This window comes from Camponotus floridanus, unplaced genomic scaffold (genome assembly GCF_003227725.1).
Source record: "Camponotus floridanus strain SB8 unplaced genomic scaffold, Cflo_v7.5 scaffold107, whole genome shotgun sequence".
NCBI classification, from domain to species: Eukaryota; Metazoa; Arthropoda; class Insecta; order Hymenoptera; family Formicidae; genus Camponotus; species Camponotus floridanus.
The window spans coordinates 590,613-608,898 of NW_020229223.1; the positions used below are offsets into that span (position 1 = coordinate 590,613).

Consider the following 18,286-nt stretch of genomic DNA (forward strand, 5'->3'; position numbering starts at 1 on the left):
TACGAAAAATTAATTTTTTTAACAGAAAGTATCTTAAAATATAAAATTAAAGTCAGACATAAAAAAATTTTATTTTATATACGAAATTTAAAGTCAAAATTGATCTAGAGTCTTTATGTACAATAATATGATTAAGAGTCTTTATGTACAATAATATGATTAAGCTTTGATATTTACAGTCTCATATAAGAAATGTAATTTTATAAAAATTATTTAATATCAAATGAAAATTCACTGTATGTGATTTTTGTATCATGGTTCATAATTAATTGTCTTTTTTATAAGCATGAATTATTCTATTTTGATTTCAAGTAACTATTATATATTTTAAAATATTTTTGATAGATACATATGAAATAATTAAATTTTATATATTTATTTTTCTTCTTTTCTCTTTCTCTCTATATAAATATATTTGTATTATATACACACCATATTTACAAAGTTCCTGAATAAATAACTTGATAACTTAATAGTAATAAAATCTTATATTTAATCGACATGTTCGTGCTGTGCATTACTCTCACGCCAAGTATTCTGAATAAGCTCGACAAATTGTTGCCACCATCTGCTGCGCGACGTAAAGTACAACACGCAAGCAATTATGAAGATCCATGATAACACTAGACAATAGTCCACTTCATTGGAAGGTGTATTTGCTACCGGTCCCTTGAAATCTGCCGATGTAACATACAATGAACCATTTGGTTGCAGATTTGTTAGATGAGACACAAATTTAGCAAACAATTCCAGGGTATAAACAGTGTCATTGAATTTGGCGACAGGCTTGCCATTGTGAACTAGCATCAATGTTGGTACCCCAACTATTCCATATTGAGCATTGAAGCTAAAAAAAAACATATTTTCTTTAGATTACTTTATCAATTCCAAAAACTGACAAAAAACTAATATAAATTTTATTTTTGTGAATATTTTACATGCATACCTTTGATGTTTTATAGCATCAATGGCTACAGCTTTTATATGAGGAAAGGAGCGTGGTATGGCATTAAAATGCGGTGCAGCATGACTGCTGAATATGCACCATCTAGCATAAAATAATACTAAAACACATGTTCCTGGTAATTGTTTGCCATCTTTGTCATTTCTTGAACGATTAGATGGACCAGGTTCTAAGATTAATAATTCCATAAGCCTTGTTGCATTAACAATCTGCAATATAGTGTAAGAGAGATTAAAAAGAATATTTCTTGTTTATTCTATATAATAATATTTTATATATATGTCCAACCTCAACAGGACCATATATCTTCTCTAATGAACAATTAATTTTTGTAATATTGTTAGTTGAGATCGTATTAGTGGCATTTACTGCCAGTTCAGCATTTATTTTTACAGAATCTTTTTCTTCACTTGTATGTACTTGTTCACTTTCTTGTTCAGCATCTTTGACAATTGCTTGTGTTACAATTTCTTCTGTAGTCTCTTCACTGGTTATATTAGTAACTAAAAACGATGCAACGGATATTTATTTTAAAAAATTAATTAAATTACAAACTTTTATTACTTATATCAGATTAACATATTTTTAAAATATTATATTTATAGATTTTATATATATATTATGTGTATATATAATAGAATTAATGTAGATTTTAAAAATTTAATTATTACATAAATTTTCTAACGTAAATATATAAAATTTAAAAAAATATATATATGTAACTAAACTGTCTTTTTTACCTAAGATTAGAAAAGGCACAATAAAGTTTATAAAGCTTCTTAATAAGATCATCTTGTGCGATTTTATGTTTATAGTATAAACCACATAAAAAAATTACATATAATCAAATTGAATTATATTCCAAACATTTTAGTTATAACCTCAATGAATAAGATTGATCGTTGAACTCGATGAACTCTATAACCTGTATTATAACTCTTATATACCAGTGTTGGAAAGCGAGCCGAATTTTTCGCGCATGCGCCGCAAATGTATATGAATATATTATAAAGGTATGTTTCTAATTAAAAAATCGTCAAACTCTATACGAGATTATAGTATACTTCTGTTACCGATATAAAATCGTAATTTGATATGTGAATTATACAATAAATTAATATATGCATTACAAATTATGGATATACTACAAACATGTCATATCATTACATATATAATTTCAATCTGATTAATAAAATAGTAAATGCTAGACTTGATTTAGATTCAATTGTATTTATATATAAACAATGATTAACATATCATAAAACGCATATAGCAAACATATTGTATTGGTTCGTCAAATTTTATCATTACTTAATCAGATGTGAAGAGATTAATATTGCAGTAATCAATTAGTCATGCAATTAACTATCGGAAGGTTTTAGGATTTTTTCCCGAGTGCTTTTTGCGTCAATTCGGTTTTTTTCTGTTGTGCCATCTCCTTTTGCCTCTTTTCTTCCTCTCGTCGCTTTGCTGCCTCTTCTCGTTGCTGTTTAATTATAGCTAATCGTGCTAGATCTGCCCGAGCTTCTTCCGTCTTACCAGCTGCATGTAATTTTTGATAATTTGCATAGGCTCTTTGTTTTTCTAATTGCTCTCTGAAAATCATAGAATTAAAAAAATGGATATATCTTTGACATGAAACAACATTATTCGATAATTGAATAATGATTATGTTTAAAGCTATAATGCACATACCGCTCCCTTCGAGATAATTCTGGTTTTGCGGTATCTAATGACTGATTCAATTGGCATAGTTTCTTAGTTTTTTTTTGTATTCTATTTGGATTTTCTACTTCAATTAAATTCTCTACGCCTTTTGCTTTGCCTCCCTATACAAATAGGATATTAATAAGAAATTAGACTACATAAAAAGTTTTTATTATTAAATACAACTATATGAAAAATTCTTTTAGTTTAAGTACTCTGTTTCTTAATACCTCTGTTTCTGACTCCGATTCTGATTCGCTCTCACTATCTGTGGCACTAAGATTTCTTGATTTAGTGCCACTTGCTTTGGGTTTTTCATCATCTTCTTCTTCCTCATCAGAACTGTCCTGTTCTTTATTTTTCTATAAAATAATTTTTAAGTTAATCTTGGTTTTGAACAATGTAACATAATAATATAGGATTTGAGATGAACTTTTAGTTTGTTATAAATTAAATCATTACAATTATTATTTCTAGCTCTTTTATGACATCAAAAATATCAGAAAATATTAGAAATATTTGTAACTTCATTTATATATATTCCATTGCATAAATATATTATTTCGTATTTGATTACTAATTTAAATTTTTTTTCAATGTTATTATTAGATGTGTGTTAAGTAAACTGCAAATTTATAATGTATTGATATATATATATATATATATATATATATACAATTTTTATATATAATTTTGAGAAAAGATTTAAATTTAAACAGTCAATTATTTTCAATCGAGCTTATATCTCTTAATGCTCTTAGAATAAATTAAATCAATATAAAAAATTTTTCTATAAATATATATTACGTGTTATAATATACATTATAATATAGTGGAAATAAATAATCTTTTAAATCTAATAAAAAAAAAGAAATAAATCTCGAAAAATCAACACAATCACAAAAGAATTTTCTAAGTGTTATCAAAATTTACAGAATTATCTGCTTTTATAAATACTGTTAAAATAGTTATATAAATTTTGAATAATATAACTTAATTGAACACAAATATGTTTTAGTATTACAAATAGTACTCCATTTCTTAATCATATGTAGCAGAAACTATAACCTTGTATTCGTATGTATCTAACATATTTATCGAATATTGCGTAATTTTATTTGCATAAATCGATTATATATATATATGAGAAAATTAAATCTGTAGCGTAAAAAGCTTACACAGTAGGTAATACGAACTAATAGTCACGATATACTTAAGTAATCACGCAATGACTATCGGTTAACCTAAAAATACTGACTCTCCATTGTTGCTTTTTCTCTTCCTGGCGGCGCTGTTCCTCCAGCTCTTCCGGATTCGTAAAATGTCGATTTCGGCCTTTGTGATTTACAAATTTTCCTGCATAACAAGCAGATAATCATAGTAATAATAACACGAAAAAAATTCGGAGTAAATTCCCTCGAAAGTAAAAGATTAAAGGATGCATTTACCTCGCGGCATTGTAGTTTGTGATAAAAAGTGCTGCAAGTCTTCGTGATTCAAATATCTCAAAGAGCTCAATACAGTACTTCGTTTTTTTTATTATTTTTTCTGGATTTCCGTTTGTCGAGAATGAAATGTTGCAAAAAATTCGTCCTTCCTCCTTTTTCGAGTCAGAAGGTTACATCCATAAACATAAGAAAAAGATAGATGCGATGACATTTTGCCCACCCAAAAAATGGCCGCTCTCGCATCAAATTTTACCATCCGGGAGTTAAGGCTGGTGCACATGAAAAAGTTTGAAATCGACCAATGACAGTCAAGCATTTTTATCCATGTAAGAACATTTGACTGTGATTGGTTGATTCGCTTATAGTTTCAATTAAAATCATTTCACGTGCAATGGCTACTATTTTTGGCTACTGCAATATATAAAAGTCTATGCACAGAAGTTTGTAGTCATTGATTTTGACGTATTTCCTGCGTTCGCACGTGAAACTATTTCGACCGGCAAATTATTTTTCATACTCTCTTGGTTTGTATGACATTTTAGGTTATTTCTCATGCATTTTGAATTTTTAAATAAATTTTTCGCATCAGGAAAATATGTTGATTCGATTTATTGTTGCTTTGAAAATCTTTTCTTTTGAACATTCTTTCAAAATTTTTCATAGATATATATCTTAAGAAATGTAAACGAAGAAAATGTCTTTTTCTCATTTAAATTTGATTTAATAAAAAAGATTTTATGGAATTTATGAAATTTGTGCATTTACATAGTATACTACAATATGTTAATTTAATCTATTTGTTGAAATGTATAAAAATAATGATATACATATGGAACATATGTGTGTATGTAGCCTACTTGACACAATTAAAATTTAGGAAATGATGCAATTGTAATGGTGAATGCTGAAACAATGATGTAATTAACAAATTGTAATTTGTTTTAGGAAACTGGCAAGACAGATATTAAGGGGAATAAAAATGACCTTGACATGGGATGAGAAATATAGACTTATTACCAGGAATCTGGCAGAATGGTTAGGGGATGAGAAACTCAAAAGCATTCTAAAGGAACGTGATCTCAAGCTGTATTGGGGTACAGCTACAACAGGGAGGCCTCACATTGGTTACTTTGCACCTATGTGCAAGATAGCTGATTTCTTACGAGCAGGAGTGGAGGTGACGGTACTCTTTGCAGATCTTCATGCATATTTAGATAACATGAAGGCACCTTGGGAACTTTTGGAACTTCGTACTCAATATTATGAAGCTGTAATAAAAGCAATGTTGAAATCCATTGATGTTCCATTGGATAAATTAAAGTTTGTTAAAGGCACAGATTATCAGTTATCAAAGTAGGTTGGCATTATTTCAAAACTTGTATTTTACTGCATTTTGCATTATATTGATTTTTGTAATATATATTTTTATATACAGGATACAGAAAAAGTCATGGAATGTTCTGATATTTTGAAAATTATGAATTTTAAAGGAAAATATTTTGGATAAAAATTGTAGAACTTAGAGTGATCTAAAATTGAAATAATATTGTCATTTGAATTCCTGAAACAATTTTTTTATTTCAAATATCTATATCTAAAATCTATAATTATCAAAAAAGTATTTTATCACTTTTTCCCTAATTCTGTATATTCATATTAATTATAATTAATTCAAATTTTTTTTTCAAGGGAATACACGTTGGATGTATATCGTCTAAGCTCGCTTGTGACAGAACATGATGCGAAAAAAGCTGGTGCTGAAGTTGTTAAACAAGTTTCTAATCCTCTGTTATCTGGTCTTCTTTATCCAGGATTACAAGCACTTGATGAACACCATTTAAAGATAGATGCACAGTTTGGTGGTGTTGATCAGAGAAAAATCTTTACTTTTGCAGAGAAGTATCTGCCTATAATGGGATATCAGAAATGTATTCATCTAATGAATCCAATGAGTTAGTATTAAACAGGAAAAATGAACAAGCTTTTACATGTCTCTCAAATATATTGTAATTTTCATACATCTCTTCCACATTTATTTTCTTTCCAGTTCCTGGTTTGGCAGGAGCAAAAATGTCTTCATCCGAAGAAGATTCCAAGATTGACTTGTTGGATAATGCTGCGACAGTAAAGAAAAAGTTAAAGAAAGCATTTTGTGAACCTGGAAATATTGCAGACAATGGAGTCTTAGCATTTTCCAAACACATTTTATTCCCGTTATTTAAAGATGGCGATGCTTTCAATGTATCAAGAACCATAGAATTTGGTATGTAATTTGGTATTTAATTTTTTATATTATTTTATCATACTGCATGTGATTTTATAAAAAAATGAGCAAATAAAATAAAATTTAATAAATATTCTTTATCGAATTTCCGTGACTTTAGGCGGCGATGTGTCTTTTTCCAAGTATGAGGATTTAGAAGCCGCCTTTGCAAAGCAAGATATACATCCTGGTGATTTGAAGAACGCTGTAGAGATATACATCAATAAACTCTTAGATCCAATAAGAAAGGAATTTGAAAATTCAAAGTTGAAAACGCTTGCAAGCAAAGCATATCCTCCACCAAAAAAACAGAGTAATTTAGTTTGTTATGTGTATTTCGTAAAAAAATTGTTTCTGTCTAGAAATGCTAGAGAATTATGATCTATCATTTGATTTACTTAGAGCCCTTGGAGATGGAAATTACTCCTGCAAGATTGGATATTCGAGTAGGCAAGATAGTCGAAGTTAAGAAACATCCTGATGCAGATTCACTCTACATTGAGAAAATAGATTTAGGTGAATTAAGTGGCCCACGTACTATAGTCAGTGGACTAGTCAATTTTGTACCTTTGAATGAAATGGAAAATAGAATGGTGGTAATCTTGGCCAATTTAAAGCCAGCAACTCTTAGAGGAATTTCATCACATGGAATGGTTCTATGTGCTTCAGTGTAAATATTCTGTTATATGAATAACATCTTAAAGTCTTACTTATGTATACATCTACTGTATATGAATAAGGCAAAATATATGCATAAATAATCGAAATAACTCAATATAGTGAGGAACCAACGAGGCAAGTAGAGCCTTTGAGACCTCCTGCAAACAGCATGCCAGGTGATAAAATTATTATCGAGGGATATGAAGATGGGACAGCAGATGATGTGTTAAATCCAAAGAAGAAAGTGTGGGAAAAACTGCAGGTATATATATATATATATATATATATATATATATATATATATATATATATATATTGATCATTTAAATTTATCATTTTGTGCTGGACATTCTACTAAATCTTTGCATTAAATGCATTTTTTAATTCAAGAAGTTAAAGATAAAAAGTATTTTAACAAAATATTATGGCATTAGGTTGATCTACTAAATCTTTGCATTAAATGCATTTTTTTAATTCAAGAAGTTAAAGATAAAAAGTATTTTATAACAAAATACTATATCATTAGGTTGATTTGGTGATAAACGGAGATGGTGCAGCATCTTGGAGTGGGAATCTACTACTCACTACAATGGGCGGCAAGATAACAAGTGATACTCTCAGAAATGTTCCAATTAAATAATGCAATTATAACTAGCTTTACATTCTTTACATCGATTAATTGGCTAGAAATCTGTTGCTCTTATGAAATGCTTCTTTTGCATTTTTCCACCATTTTTCTAGCATTTAATGGGCATACATATACACCCATCAATATACAAAAAATATTGATTTATAATTAATTTAAGTTATAAAAGATTGATCAAGAGTAGCAAATATATATGTATAAATAAATAAGTTCCATGACATTTATTAATTATGATTCTTAAAAATTATATAATGAACATCAGTTTTATCATTTAACATAAAGAAAGTTTCTTAAATAAAATAGTGATATCTGGTACATGAAATGCTGCATGATGGCTCTTTTTATTTTTCAAGTAATGGACTCCTTAAAATTCTACAACTTTTTATATTTTTTTTCTATAATTCACAATTTTTGAAATAGGATATTTTTTTATATATATATGACAAAAAAATGACTATAGACATTCACATTACACTATTCTAACAATGTATTCCTGAGGCTAAGTCGAGTTAAAACATCTTGTTTTTCCTCTGATAAATAGTTATTCAGGTAAATTAAATATTAAACAATTTGCCGAATGATGCAGCTTGATTATATTAATATAATTATTTATAACAATATTTATTTTAAAATAAAATCTAACAATATTTCTTAGTATTTCTTAATATTTCTTTATATATATTATAATCTACATACATTAATTTATAAATTATAATAATATTAACAATATTTATTCTATATAGTGTCTATCTAGATTTAATTTAACACGTATATTAAGAAATATTGTTAAAATTTTATTATTTATGATTTGTCGTGAGTATACATATATCCTATAAATAAAAAAAAATATTTATTTAATAAATTATAAAATTTTAGGCAGTTTCCTTAATATTCAAATTGATGATTGCCATTTCATGATCTGTTGTTTTATTCCTCCCATTAGATATCATAACCATATCTTCACAAGTCTAAAAAAAATTCATAAATGTTTTTAATATTTTGGTACAATGAAATATGTATATTTATATAAAACAAAGAATCTATTGCAAATAAGCGCACCAATAGCATCTTAAGAATATACATTATAAAATGTTTTAATATATCAAGTTGCATTATATAATTTTTTAATGTACTCAATGTCTAGAGCTTTCTGACATCATAATTAAAAAAGCTACTTAAATTTCACTACATATTTTTTAAATTGTTTTTATCAATATATAATAATTTTATATTTTAAAATGTAATATGAGATTTTTAATAAATTTATTTGAATTTTTTAAAACCATTTAATAAATTATAGCTTAGATAAATTTAGCAATTGATGCATAGATTTAAATATTGATGCATTTACTTCATGTTGCAAAAAAATAATAGTAAATTACCCATAGTTTCTTGTTGTAATTCTACCTTGTAGGAAGGATTGTCATACGCTGATGTTGTTTTACGAGATGATATATCAGCCTTACTACTCGTCCGTCTTTTCATGAGTATCATTAACAATATCAGAGTGGATAGTATCGCCAAGGAAGCCACAATGGCTACTATCACCAAGGGACCATAATAATCTCCTTCGTAAAGAGGAAATGATGCAATTTTTCCGGCTGAAAAAAGATTCAGTTTGATTTATAGTGAAGAGATTTTTTTTTTAATTTCTGTGGAATTTATATAACATCTATAAATTTTCAATAAAGTAATTTTATGATATGATAATAATAAAAGAAAAATAATGTTCTTTTAACAAAAAAATTGTAAAAAAAATATTACCTTGTTGAGACACAGTAGCCGGTAAGAGACCTGGCTTAGTGATGAAATCCTGCACATTACTCTTTTTTATTCTTCCATTTGTTAAGTATATTTCAAGCCATAATCGATACCTAGTGCCAGGTTTGAGATCATTGATAACAGTTTTGGCATCAGAATCTCTTTTGGCAATTTTGAAGATACTAGTATCTTCTTTGCCAGTGTCACTTTGGTAAATTGCACGATAGATATTTACGTATTTGTCCTCTGGATAAGGCACACCACTCCATAGCACTTCTACGTTTGTCGATTTGATTGTCTTTATCTCAACTTTTATATCAAAAGAATATGGATCTGGCTCCATCAATGTAGCTACTTGAATCTATTATAATAGATTATACTATGTATTATTAATACACAAAACAATTTTTATAGATTCATAATTTGCATTTTTTTGTAATTTTATATATAATTTTCATAATGTTTTAATCCAATATATATATTATCATTTATCAAGTATTATTAAGATTAACGTTTAAGGTATTTTCATAATTAAATAAAAAATTACAAATATAAAATAATTTTAATAATCAGTAAATAACTTACCGTTTTCTCACTTAGTAACTCTGTTGATTGACCCGGAAATGGTATAAAATAAATACCGATTTCATATATGGTTGATGGTTTCAAGTTTTCAATTACATAATTCGTCACAGCACGATGAATTAGTGGTGTTGTTGCATAAACTTTACCATCATGTTCTTTATATCTCAATTGAACGCCGTCTATGAATTGTAACTCGTACTCTGTGAATTTCTTCCACATAACATTGATCCAGGTAGAGTTTGTTTGCATTATTCTAAGTTCAGTATCAATTGGTATTTGCGGAGGCAAAGTTATCGTTTCCGTACGTTTCTCTAACGTACGTACACTATAAATCTTGCTAGTCGGACTATTAGTCAAATCCTTCAGTTTCACTGTAATTTTCATTTTATATTCCGTCATTGGCTTTAAATCACCTAACTCGAACTCGAGTTGAGGTGTTGCAATTAAGTCGTTAGGAGGAGCAAATACTTGTACTTTCCATGTAGATGGATCGAAATTTCTAGAAAATGAGAAATACAAAGATTGAGAGATATTAAAATTGGATATATTGGATTATGATGATGCCGCACACATGAGAAAAATGGAGATAAGTATATACAAATGGTTCTTGCAACTTACAATCACATGAATGATTTTTCGTCATGCAAACCACTTTTGATCAAGCAAGCTAATGAAATATAATACAAATTGTGGTGTTAGCATAAATTGTAAAATAAATAAATATAGTAGCTACCAATATAAATTGTGCAATTCCGTAATTAATGTCCCAGTACTTACGTCTTATCGCTAGTATATCGTAATTCGACTCTTCCATGCAATCCTACCAGAACTTGAGGTATAGTAAATACTAGCCGAACTGTATGTTCATCTAGTGCTTCCAATACTTGCATTATGACTTCACTGGAAGAAGGTGAAGTTGCAAATCCAGATAGTGAAAAGCCTGGGGGTACAATATTATGCTCCAAGCCTATAATACATTGTAATATATTTGTTAGAAAATGTATTATAAATTATATATTTCTTATATAGATTATGTTATGTAAATTATATTTATATGTATAGAAATTATATTTTATTCCCATTTAATCGTTATTTACCTGGCAATTGTGATGACAAATGATTACAAGTCCATTGTAAACAGCATGGATTAACAGGTAGATGCATTAATGTTGCTTGATGAGGAGGACACGGCAAATTAGTAGGTGGTAGAGCTGGTACAGGTTTACAAGCTTCTCGACAAGACACATTGCCCATTTCACAATAACAACGTTTCTCGCAACCGGTAACGTTTGAAGGTAATTCGCTCCAATTATCATAGATAACTCCTTCATAATTACAGGAACCATTATTTCTACAGCGTACCTCCTAGAAAAGTTATTCTTCTAATACGAAACAAAATGATTTTTGCAAAAAAATAATTATTATATTTTTAAAATATCTGAAAACGACTACATACATAATGCTTATCAAAGATTTAATAATATATCTTAAGCAATATACATATCTAGATAATAAAATCTAAATAAATCTAAATTAAATCAAAATAAATAAATAAGATAAATGAATAAAAATTAATTTATTTTTTGGAAAAATTTAAATTTTGTATCAAAAGAAAAAAATATTTTTGACAAAAAATATACAACCTTGGTCTGTACTTTACTTATATAGAACACCCTATAAACTTTCAGTTCAAAATTAAAGATCATACCTGAGGACAACATTGTGGTGGCTTTGGAACAAAATTTTCTGGAACTGTTTCCCAATCTAGACAGTGAGGATCTAACACATCCAATCCAAAGTCTGTGGGACACTCTATTGTATTACATTCAGCTTTGCCATCTTCCGCGCATACGCAGAAGTTGATGCATTCATCATACCATTCTGCGCCAATTTTATATGATTTTCCTCTGTAGTTGCAGGAATTCTTGTCAGATTTCTCGGAAATATTCGTCTTTACTACTTCAGCTGGCAGAAACACTTGTATAGCTGGTCCAGTACGACTTCCGTCTGCGAGACGAACATAATATGTGTGTGCGGGTTCCAAATTTGAAAGAATACCGTCTGTAAAATATATAGTTATACATAGCATTGTAATTAATGAAAGCTAGCAAAGGAAAAGTAAATAAATTTTAACAATTCTTCATTTTCATTGATAAAACTTTATCAACCTTTATCAGGTTTTTGTTGTCTCCACACGTGATTGTTCTGTGAGATTTCTACAGTAATATCTTGAATGTTTTTTACAGACATCTTCAGTTTGATTGCCGTTGAGTTCAACACTTTTGCGTCTATCAAATGTACATTTAAATCTGTGGTATTCTCTGATTTAATTTCGTGATCGCCCAAAGTAACATCGCAAAGTGTAATAGTGCAGCAGGCATCTCTAAAGATCAAGTAATATGTTAGTTATTATTTTGTTTATGAAGTATTATATTTCACACATGATCCAATCGTTTATGATAGCTAATTTTTCTTTCAAAGAAGAAGATTATACCTGGGATCGGTTAATACAACACAGCGTTCATGCTGATTGATTATGGAAGTAGTATCATTTGGTGGACATCTGGGTTGACATTTTAAATGACCGTCAGCCTCGCAGATGCATACTTTGGAACAGCCATCTTCAATACGTTGTCCTCTAGTCACAGTCTTATTGCCGAATATGCACGTTTCTTCCGGTTCAGTAGCTGCAACAGCACATTTCTTTTTCATATTTAATAAGTTTTTTAATATGAAAATAAACTATCCCAAAAAATATAAAAAATCTTGAATAAAATACAAGTTTATGCTCTGATGTTGCTTATGAATTATATGTTTGTAGAGAATAGATTTAAACTATAATATAAAATTCTTTCCATTCCTGTAAATAATGATAGCAAATACTGTTCCTATTCTAATGTTAATAAACATTGATAAATGTACTAACAAAATCTCTCGAGTAGAAAGATGAAGAAATTAAATAATTTAATATTAGAATGAGGTAAGTTTACAATTTATAAAATTTATTTATTCGTATTATTTTACTTTAGAAGTGAACAAACGAATTATGGATTTATAAATCATGAACTTACCTCAGTCTGTGCTGAGCTCATTAATTTTTGAAGATATAAGGAAACGTACCCGAATCTGTGGCACAGACAACAAGGGCACAGCATGATTCCTCAGTGATTAATTTTTCTTCGCACAAAGGATCTTCAATACGTTTGCCCGCCCTGACATAAGGGGAAACACATAACGGCTGACAATTTGTAATTCCATTTTCGGAACATATGCACTTTTCCTGGCAATCTCGGATAACTTCTTCACCTACTGAATAAGTACGATTTCCATAGATGCACGTTGGTATTTTCGGAAATAATGTTGAGGAAACGTTTATAGCAGTTTCATTGTGTGATGCAATGTATTCTCCACCTAATAGTAAAAAATATACTAAAATTAATGACGAAACATTTGAATTATAAAGAGATGGGAATTTAATTCATTCACTATTTTGATTTTTACAAAAAATATTTTATATTGATTAATTATTTAATTTATAATTTATAAAATATGTTTTTTAATGTTCCAACTAAAAAAATCAAATAAAAATTTTTAAGAAATAATATTGATAGTATATTTTTATTATATTATTATATTATATATTTAGTTGTTTCCGAAAAGAATAATTTTTATCGTATTATAAATAATTACTTAAAAAATTACTTAAAAAATAAATATTAATTATTTTTCTTAGAGAAAATCCAGACGATATTATTTAATTCAGATATAAATGTTTATGCTATGGTAATGCTTAAAGTATGCTATTCATAGTACTTTTAAAATTTGCTCTCGTTATCAGCAGCACAATATTTTTTAAAACATTTATTGCTTGTACTACATTAAACACATTTTCTTTAGATTTAATATAATAATTTTCGCCGTAAATCATTAATTGCAAAAAAATGAATATTCGTCATTATTATTCTCTATAATGTTCACCTTCGACATTCTTGTCATCCTCATCCATACTGATGTCACTAAGATCCGTAATATTAGTATGCAATGAGTTCGTCGGTTCCGGAGAAGAAATGTTTAAGGCTCTGCCTCTCGATGACATTGTTTCTTCCGTTTGAGCCTCGACCGTGTTCATCATATTCTGGGCAGTAAGATTGTTGATTAGTGTCGTCTTCGTCATAGAAATTATCGGTTCTCCACGAAGAAGAAATGGAATCGATATACTTGTGGCATTTATGGATTTCATTGTCATCGAAGATTGATCGAAATTTATTGGAGTAGTCGTAGATGAAATTGATAATGTCATTAAAGCATCAGAATCTGCGTTTTTCTTTGAATCATCTTCTTTGATTACAGGTTTTTGGTATTTCTGATCACCTTTGGTTTTAAAGTCTATTAGAGGTTTTTTCTTTGCTTCAATTGCAGCCTTGATATCAACTTCTTTCGCTGGGTACGCTTTCAATTCTGTTATATTATTTTGCCATTCTGTTTGAAGAGGTTGCACTCCTAGAGTATCTTTGCTATTGATATCTACGAACAAAAAAGGAGATACGATGTCAGAAAAATTCAAATATCCAATAAAATTGTTAAATATTTTGCTGCTTTAAATGCAATAAATTTTTAATACATTTTATAAAAGTCAGATAAAAAATAGAAATATTAAAAATCTTGCTTTGTTAAAACTTTGTTTGATAACGATTTTTTCAGATAAAAAAAAATTCGAGAAAATTGTGAAACATGTATGAAAATGTGTAAATCTTCCATTCATTTGTCGAGAATTAGATCGCTGTCGGTGATAAGACATAGTTAGCTTCTTATGACATAAAAATTAAGCACAGATCCTTTTGTTTCATATATGTTCCCAAATATTTGTCAATCATATCTTGTAATTCTTGACTTTAATGTTGTACATTTTCTCTTTCCATGTGATTTACTCGCGGGTGTCGTAAGTCTTAGGAAAACCGAGCATCTCTCTTATGCGGTCATTCATGTCTCTGAATGTCTGATCGTAAATACCGAAGAGAGAGAAGATATTATGTTAATCTTCTATTAATTAAGTCGTAAAGAACAACGGAATCAAGATATGCCGAATAACGGTAGTCACACGGATGACGTGAAAGGAAAGGAATGGCAGGAGAGGGAAGTCACACATACACAGGTACAAATTATTGGATTTGACCGCGATCCGAAAAGGAGACTCATGCTTCAAATAGATGCACACATTTTTGTCTTCTTCGATAATATTATTTTTTACCGATTTTTCGATAGTAATATAGTTTGTAAAATTATTTTAAAGAGAATGTTGTAAGATTTTATTTATATTATTTAAAAATAAATGTTTTCTTTTTTATTTTATGTTTTCTTTTATATTTTCATTTATATATCAATATGTTTTTTTACATATTTTAATATAAAAATTGTATATAGATTTAACCGATCTATCTTTGATAGGTAATGATAAAACTTCAAATATTTTTCTTTCGAAAGTTTTTAAATAATTTAATTATATAAAAATCTCGCGAATGGCTTGGAATATTATTCGAAACTGGACATTCTTTAACATATCAAAAAGTCTTGAAAGTTAGTTTTAAATGTCTTAAAAAAATTTGAATATTTACAAAGTATTTCTTTAAAAATATTATTATATTAAATTATATTGTATTAAATATTATATTAAATATTTAAATATTCTGCACACATATATATATATATTCATATATGCAAATGTAAAAAAAATCAAAATTCGAATCATATATAATTACAGCTCTACTTTCTACATATGATTTACACTTAATACATATACATATAAATTTTATAAATTTCTTTTAGCTTTCCTATTAATTAATATCTTAATTAATTAATATCTTATTGTATTTTTTTCTTACGCCGTTATATTAAGTTTTTAAAAATCAAAATTTTTTAATCATATAAATCTCTCAGAATTTTGCTATTCGATGTGCAGTGGACTAGTTTTTTCAAAAGAAGAAAGTGTATTGGCAAATATAATTTATAAAATAGTACAATTTATAAAAGTAATATATAATTTATAAAATATACTTTTCTTTTATAAATTATAATTTATAAAATAAAAAAGTCCAGCGTACATATATTCTAATATTCTAATATTTTATATATTCCATAAATTTTAATATTATCACATATCCGTATAATGAAGTTTCGCATTATGATCTTGTAAATCAACTAACGTTCACACATAAAATAATGGTCTCTTTCTATGCTGCTCTTCCATTTACATTTGTTATGCGAGCATGTGACGATGTTAGAGTGAGAAAGCGAGTGAAAGGCGGGACGTGCAATGATTCTATTCTAGACATGTGCGATTAAAATAAGAGTGAAAATTATATTTTAAACTTCACGCTCAAATAATAATTCAAATTGTAATTAAAAATATTATAATCAAGAATTAAATCACTAAACTAATTAATTAATTCTCTTATTAAAAATAATTTATCACGATGCTCTAAATCATTGAACTCTTTAAGACCGACTATAACATCTTTCTCCTTTCTCTGTCTTTCACGTAAGAAACATGATTTTATTATAAAAAAAATTATTGAATATTAATCACTAACTTTATAATTTTAAAAACTATTTTGAAAAAATAATTTTTATCAATAAGAACTTATTCAAAAAGGCTAATCACCACCAGCGTTGAAGTTCAACGCAATTTAAGAACAGAAACAAATTAAAAATGCAAAATTAAGTAATTACAGATAACTTATCGAATATTATTCTTCAAAGAGAACATAAAGACCGTTAAATCGAAGTTCAAAGTAAATAAAAACACCGATGTTTCGATCCTCTCCGGTTCATTCGCAATGTCTAATGGCAATAAAAGTATACAATAATATACAAAATAACGCAGTCAGTATAATGTCCGATGTAATAATGTCAAATCGCTATCATACAATTAAAAAAAAAATATTTTGGAGACAATAATAGAATGAAAATTATAATATAAATTGAGTTTTGCAATAAGTAATTTACCTTTGCATTTATAATTGTTAATTTACAAAATCAATTATTTTTATAATTAATCTATTATGATTAATTATAAAAATATATTTAAAAAATGCCAATTGTTACACATGCACTATTTTTTCATACATTGTTTATACATCTATAAATTTACATATAGGATATATTATAAAAATATATTACAAGACAGGTTTAGCTTCAAGGAGAACTCACCGGGTGTTGTGGCAATTTGCACTTCGGTATTGGCGGTCGTCAAGGAAAAGGCGACCCCGCCTAAGAAGCACAGCCTTAGCAGAAAGCATTTTTCCTGGACATGCATTCTACTGCATTCTTCTGTACAACTAACGTACGCACACACAAACACGTGCACCTACTGTCCTTTTTTTATGAGAAAGTCAGAAATGTATTGAGAAAAAAAATTGCAAATATACCTTCTTGATGAGCCACTGTTCGCAATAAACCAACAACGCGGGAAGAACGGACAGCCCGTGGCTGACTGAAACGGGTTTTAGAGACCTGGATAGCAAGGACAAAAAGAGAGAGAATGGTCCATTCTTCATGTATGTGTATATGCGTGAGAGGGGAGAGGACAGGTTTCTCGAAAGGATTGTGCTGTGAACTCGCAGTTCACGAAACACTGTATGTCGTGTGTGCACGCTGAAAGCGTGGCAACTGATCGACTGGCCGCTCTCTCTCGTCTTCGTTTATGATCCGTTCCGAGGCTGGAGTTAAAGTGCAGTGCAGCGGTGAACGGGATTCACCTCCCCATAGCACGTATATACGTATATATCATCGGAGTTATATCGTGTATAAGATCTGAAACATAATTCTAAGTGTTAAAAAAATGTTTTTAAGTAATATAATAACTCTATAATAACATTAAAATAATTAATTAAAGATATATAATAAATTCTTGTTTACAAAGTTGTATTAAAGGACTCCTGTCTATAAACTCTTTTAGTAGTCATATATACACACACACACACACACACACACACACACACACACACACACACACACACACACACACACACACACACACACGCACGCACGCACGCACGCACGCACACACACGCACGCACGCACGCACTCGTTCATGTGAGAAAATGAGTGAGCGAGTGAGATGATTCCTATGTGTAATAAAGGAATATTTAATTAAGAAATTATATTTCCAAAAAAAGAGATAAAAGACACGAGGACCATGCATCTGTTTCAATTAAAAAATATTGTATAAAAATATTACTTGTTATATATATTTT

At 28.6% G+C, this 18,286-nt stretch overlaps 4 protein-coding genes across 7 annotated transcripts; 1 reads left to right on the forward strand and 3 right to left on the reverse strand.

The window, feature by feature from the left end:
- Positions 1 to 388: 388 nt before the first annotated feature.
- LOC105250664 (thioredoxin domain-containing protein 15) lies at positions 389 to 2,089 on the reverse strand. The gene is made up of 4 exons (XM_011256861.3): positions 1,705 to 2,089; positions 1,253 to 1,467; positions 947 to 1,173; positions 389 to 847 (listed from the first exon to the last, which is right to left on the reverse strand). Exons 1-4 carry the CDS (start codon positions 1,754 to 1,756, stop codon positions 493 to 495), a joined length of 849 nt encoding a protein of 282 aa, XP_011255163.1. The 5' UTR covers positions 1,757 to 2,089; the 3' UTR covers positions 389 to 492.
- An 88-nt stretch (positions 2,090 to 2,177) lies between these two features.
- LOC105250663 (28 kDa heat- and acid-stable phosphoprotein) lies at positions 2,178 to 4,207 on the reverse strand. Its single transcript, XM_011256860.3, has 5 exons — positions 4,120 to 4,207; positions 3,930 to 4,027; positions 2,902 to 3,033; positions 2,660 to 2,793; positions 2,178 to 2,559 (listed from the first exon to the last, which is right to left on the reverse strand). The coding sequence occupies exons 1-5, from the start codon at positions 4,127 to 4,129 to the stop codon at positions 2,343 to 2,345; spliced, it is 591 nt and encodes a 196-aa protein (XP_011255162.1). The 5' UTR covers positions 4,130 to 4,207; the 3' UTR covers positions 2,178 to 2,342.
- Positions 4,208 to 4,506: 299 nt separating this feature from the next.
- On the forward strand, positions 4,507 to 7,860 carry LOC105250662 (tyrosine--tRNA ligase, cytoplasmic). Of its 2 annotated transcripts, none has more exons than XM_011256858.3 (8): positions 4,507 to 4,643; positions 5,065 to 5,472; positions 5,809 to 6,071; positions 6,167 to 6,382; positions 6,504 to 6,695; positions 6,785 to 7,052; positions 7,163 to 7,304; positions 7,569 to 7,860. In XM_011256858.3, exons 2-8 carry the CDS (start codon positions 5,099 to 5,101, stop codon positions 7,680 to 7,682), a joined length of 1,569 nt encoding a protein of 522 aa, XP_011255160.1. In that variant the 5' UTR covers positions 4,507 to 4,643; positions 5,065 to 5,098; the 3' UTR covers positions 7,683 to 7,860. The 2 variants fall into 2 exon arrangements, with proteins under 2 accessions (XP_011255160.1, XP_011255161.1); XM_011256859.3 differs by having other exon boundaries at positions 4,639 to 4,661.
- A 623-nt stretch (positions 7,861 to 8,483) lies between these two features.
- On the reverse strand, positions 8,484 to 17,904 carry LOC105250661 (putative epidermal cell surface receptor). 3 transcript variants are annotated; one of them, XM_011256857.3, is made up of 12 exons: positions 17,241 to 17,904; positions 14,013 to 14,558; positions 13,155 to 13,445; positions 12,529 to 12,721; positions 12,203 to 12,417; positions 11,743 to 12,095; positions 11,132 to 11,399; positions 10,812 to 11,001; positions 10,035 to 10,533; positions 9,453 to 9,810; positions 9,071 to 9,289; positions 8,484 to 8,656 (listed from the first exon to the last, which is right to left on the reverse strand). In XM_011256857.3, the coding sequence occupies exons 1-12, from the start codon at positions 17,344 to 17,346 to the stop codon at positions 8,649 to 8,651; spliced, it is 3,246 nt and encodes a 1,081-aa protein (XP_011255159.1). In that variant the 5' UTR covers positions 17,347 to 17,904; the 3' UTR covers positions 8,484 to 8,648. The 3 variants fall into 3 exon arrangements, with proteins under 3 accessions (XP_011255159.1, XP_025267688.1, XP_025267692.1); XM_025411903.1 differs by having other exon boundaries at positions 8,498 to 8,656; positions 9,096 to 9,289; XM_025411907.1 differs by lacking the exon at positions 17,241 to 17,904 and having other exon boundaries at positions 8,498 to 8,656; positions 9,096 to 9,289; positions 14,013 to 14,169; positions 14,253 to 14,370.
- Positions 17,905 to 18,286: the final 382 nt, after the last annotated feature.

Excerpts from the sequence above, each read along its gene's own strand:
- LOC105250664 (XM_011256861.3), bottom strand. The coding sequence starts at position 1,756 with ATGATCTTATTAAGAAGCTTTATAAACTTTATTGTGCCTTTTCTAATC. Across the intron at positions 1,468-1,704 it reads TGTGCCTTTTCTAATCTTAG|TTACTAATATAACCAGTGAA; the intron begins GTAAAAAAGACA and ends CATCGTTTTTAG. Across the intron at positions 1,174-1,252 it reads AGATATATGGTCCTGTTGAG|ATTGTTAATGCAACAAGGCT; the intron begins GTTGGACATATA and ends ACTATATTGCAG.
- LOC105250663 (XM_011256860.3), bottom strand. Across the intron at positions 3,034-3,929 it reads AGAAAAAGCAACAATGGAGA|AAAAATAAAGAACAGGACAG; the intron begins GTCAGTATTTTT and ends ATTATTTTATAG. Across the intron at positions 2,560-2,659 it reads GAATTATCTCGAAGGGAGCG|AGAGCAATTAGAAAAACAAA; the intron begins GTATGTGCATTA and ends TATGATTTTCAG.
- LOC105250662 (XM_011256858.3), top strand. The coding sequence starts at position 5,099 with ATGACCTTGACATGGGATGAGAAATATAGACTTATTACCAGGAATCTG. Across the intron at positions 5,473-5,808 it reads ACAGATTATCAGTTATCAAA|GGAATACACGTTGGATGTAT; the intron begins GTAGGTTGGCAT and ends TTTTTTTTCAAG. Across the intron at positions 6,072-6,166 it reads TCATCTAATGAATCCAATGA|TTCCTGGTTTGGCAGGAGCA; the intron begins GTTAGTATTAAA and ends TTTTCTTTCCAG.
- LOC105250661 (XM_025411903.1), bottom strand. The coding sequence starts at position 17,346 with ATGCATGTCCAGGAAAAATGCTTTCTGCTAAGGCTGTGCTTCTTAGGC. Across the intron at positions 14,559-17,240 it reads GCAAATTGCCACAACACCCG|ATATCAATAGCAAAGATACT; the intron begins GTGAGTTCTCCT and ends TTTTGTTCGTAG. Across the intron at positions 12,096-12,202 it reads ACAACAAAAACCTGATAAAG|ACGGTATTCTTTCAAATTTG; the intron begins GTTGATAAAGTT and ends TATATTTTACAG.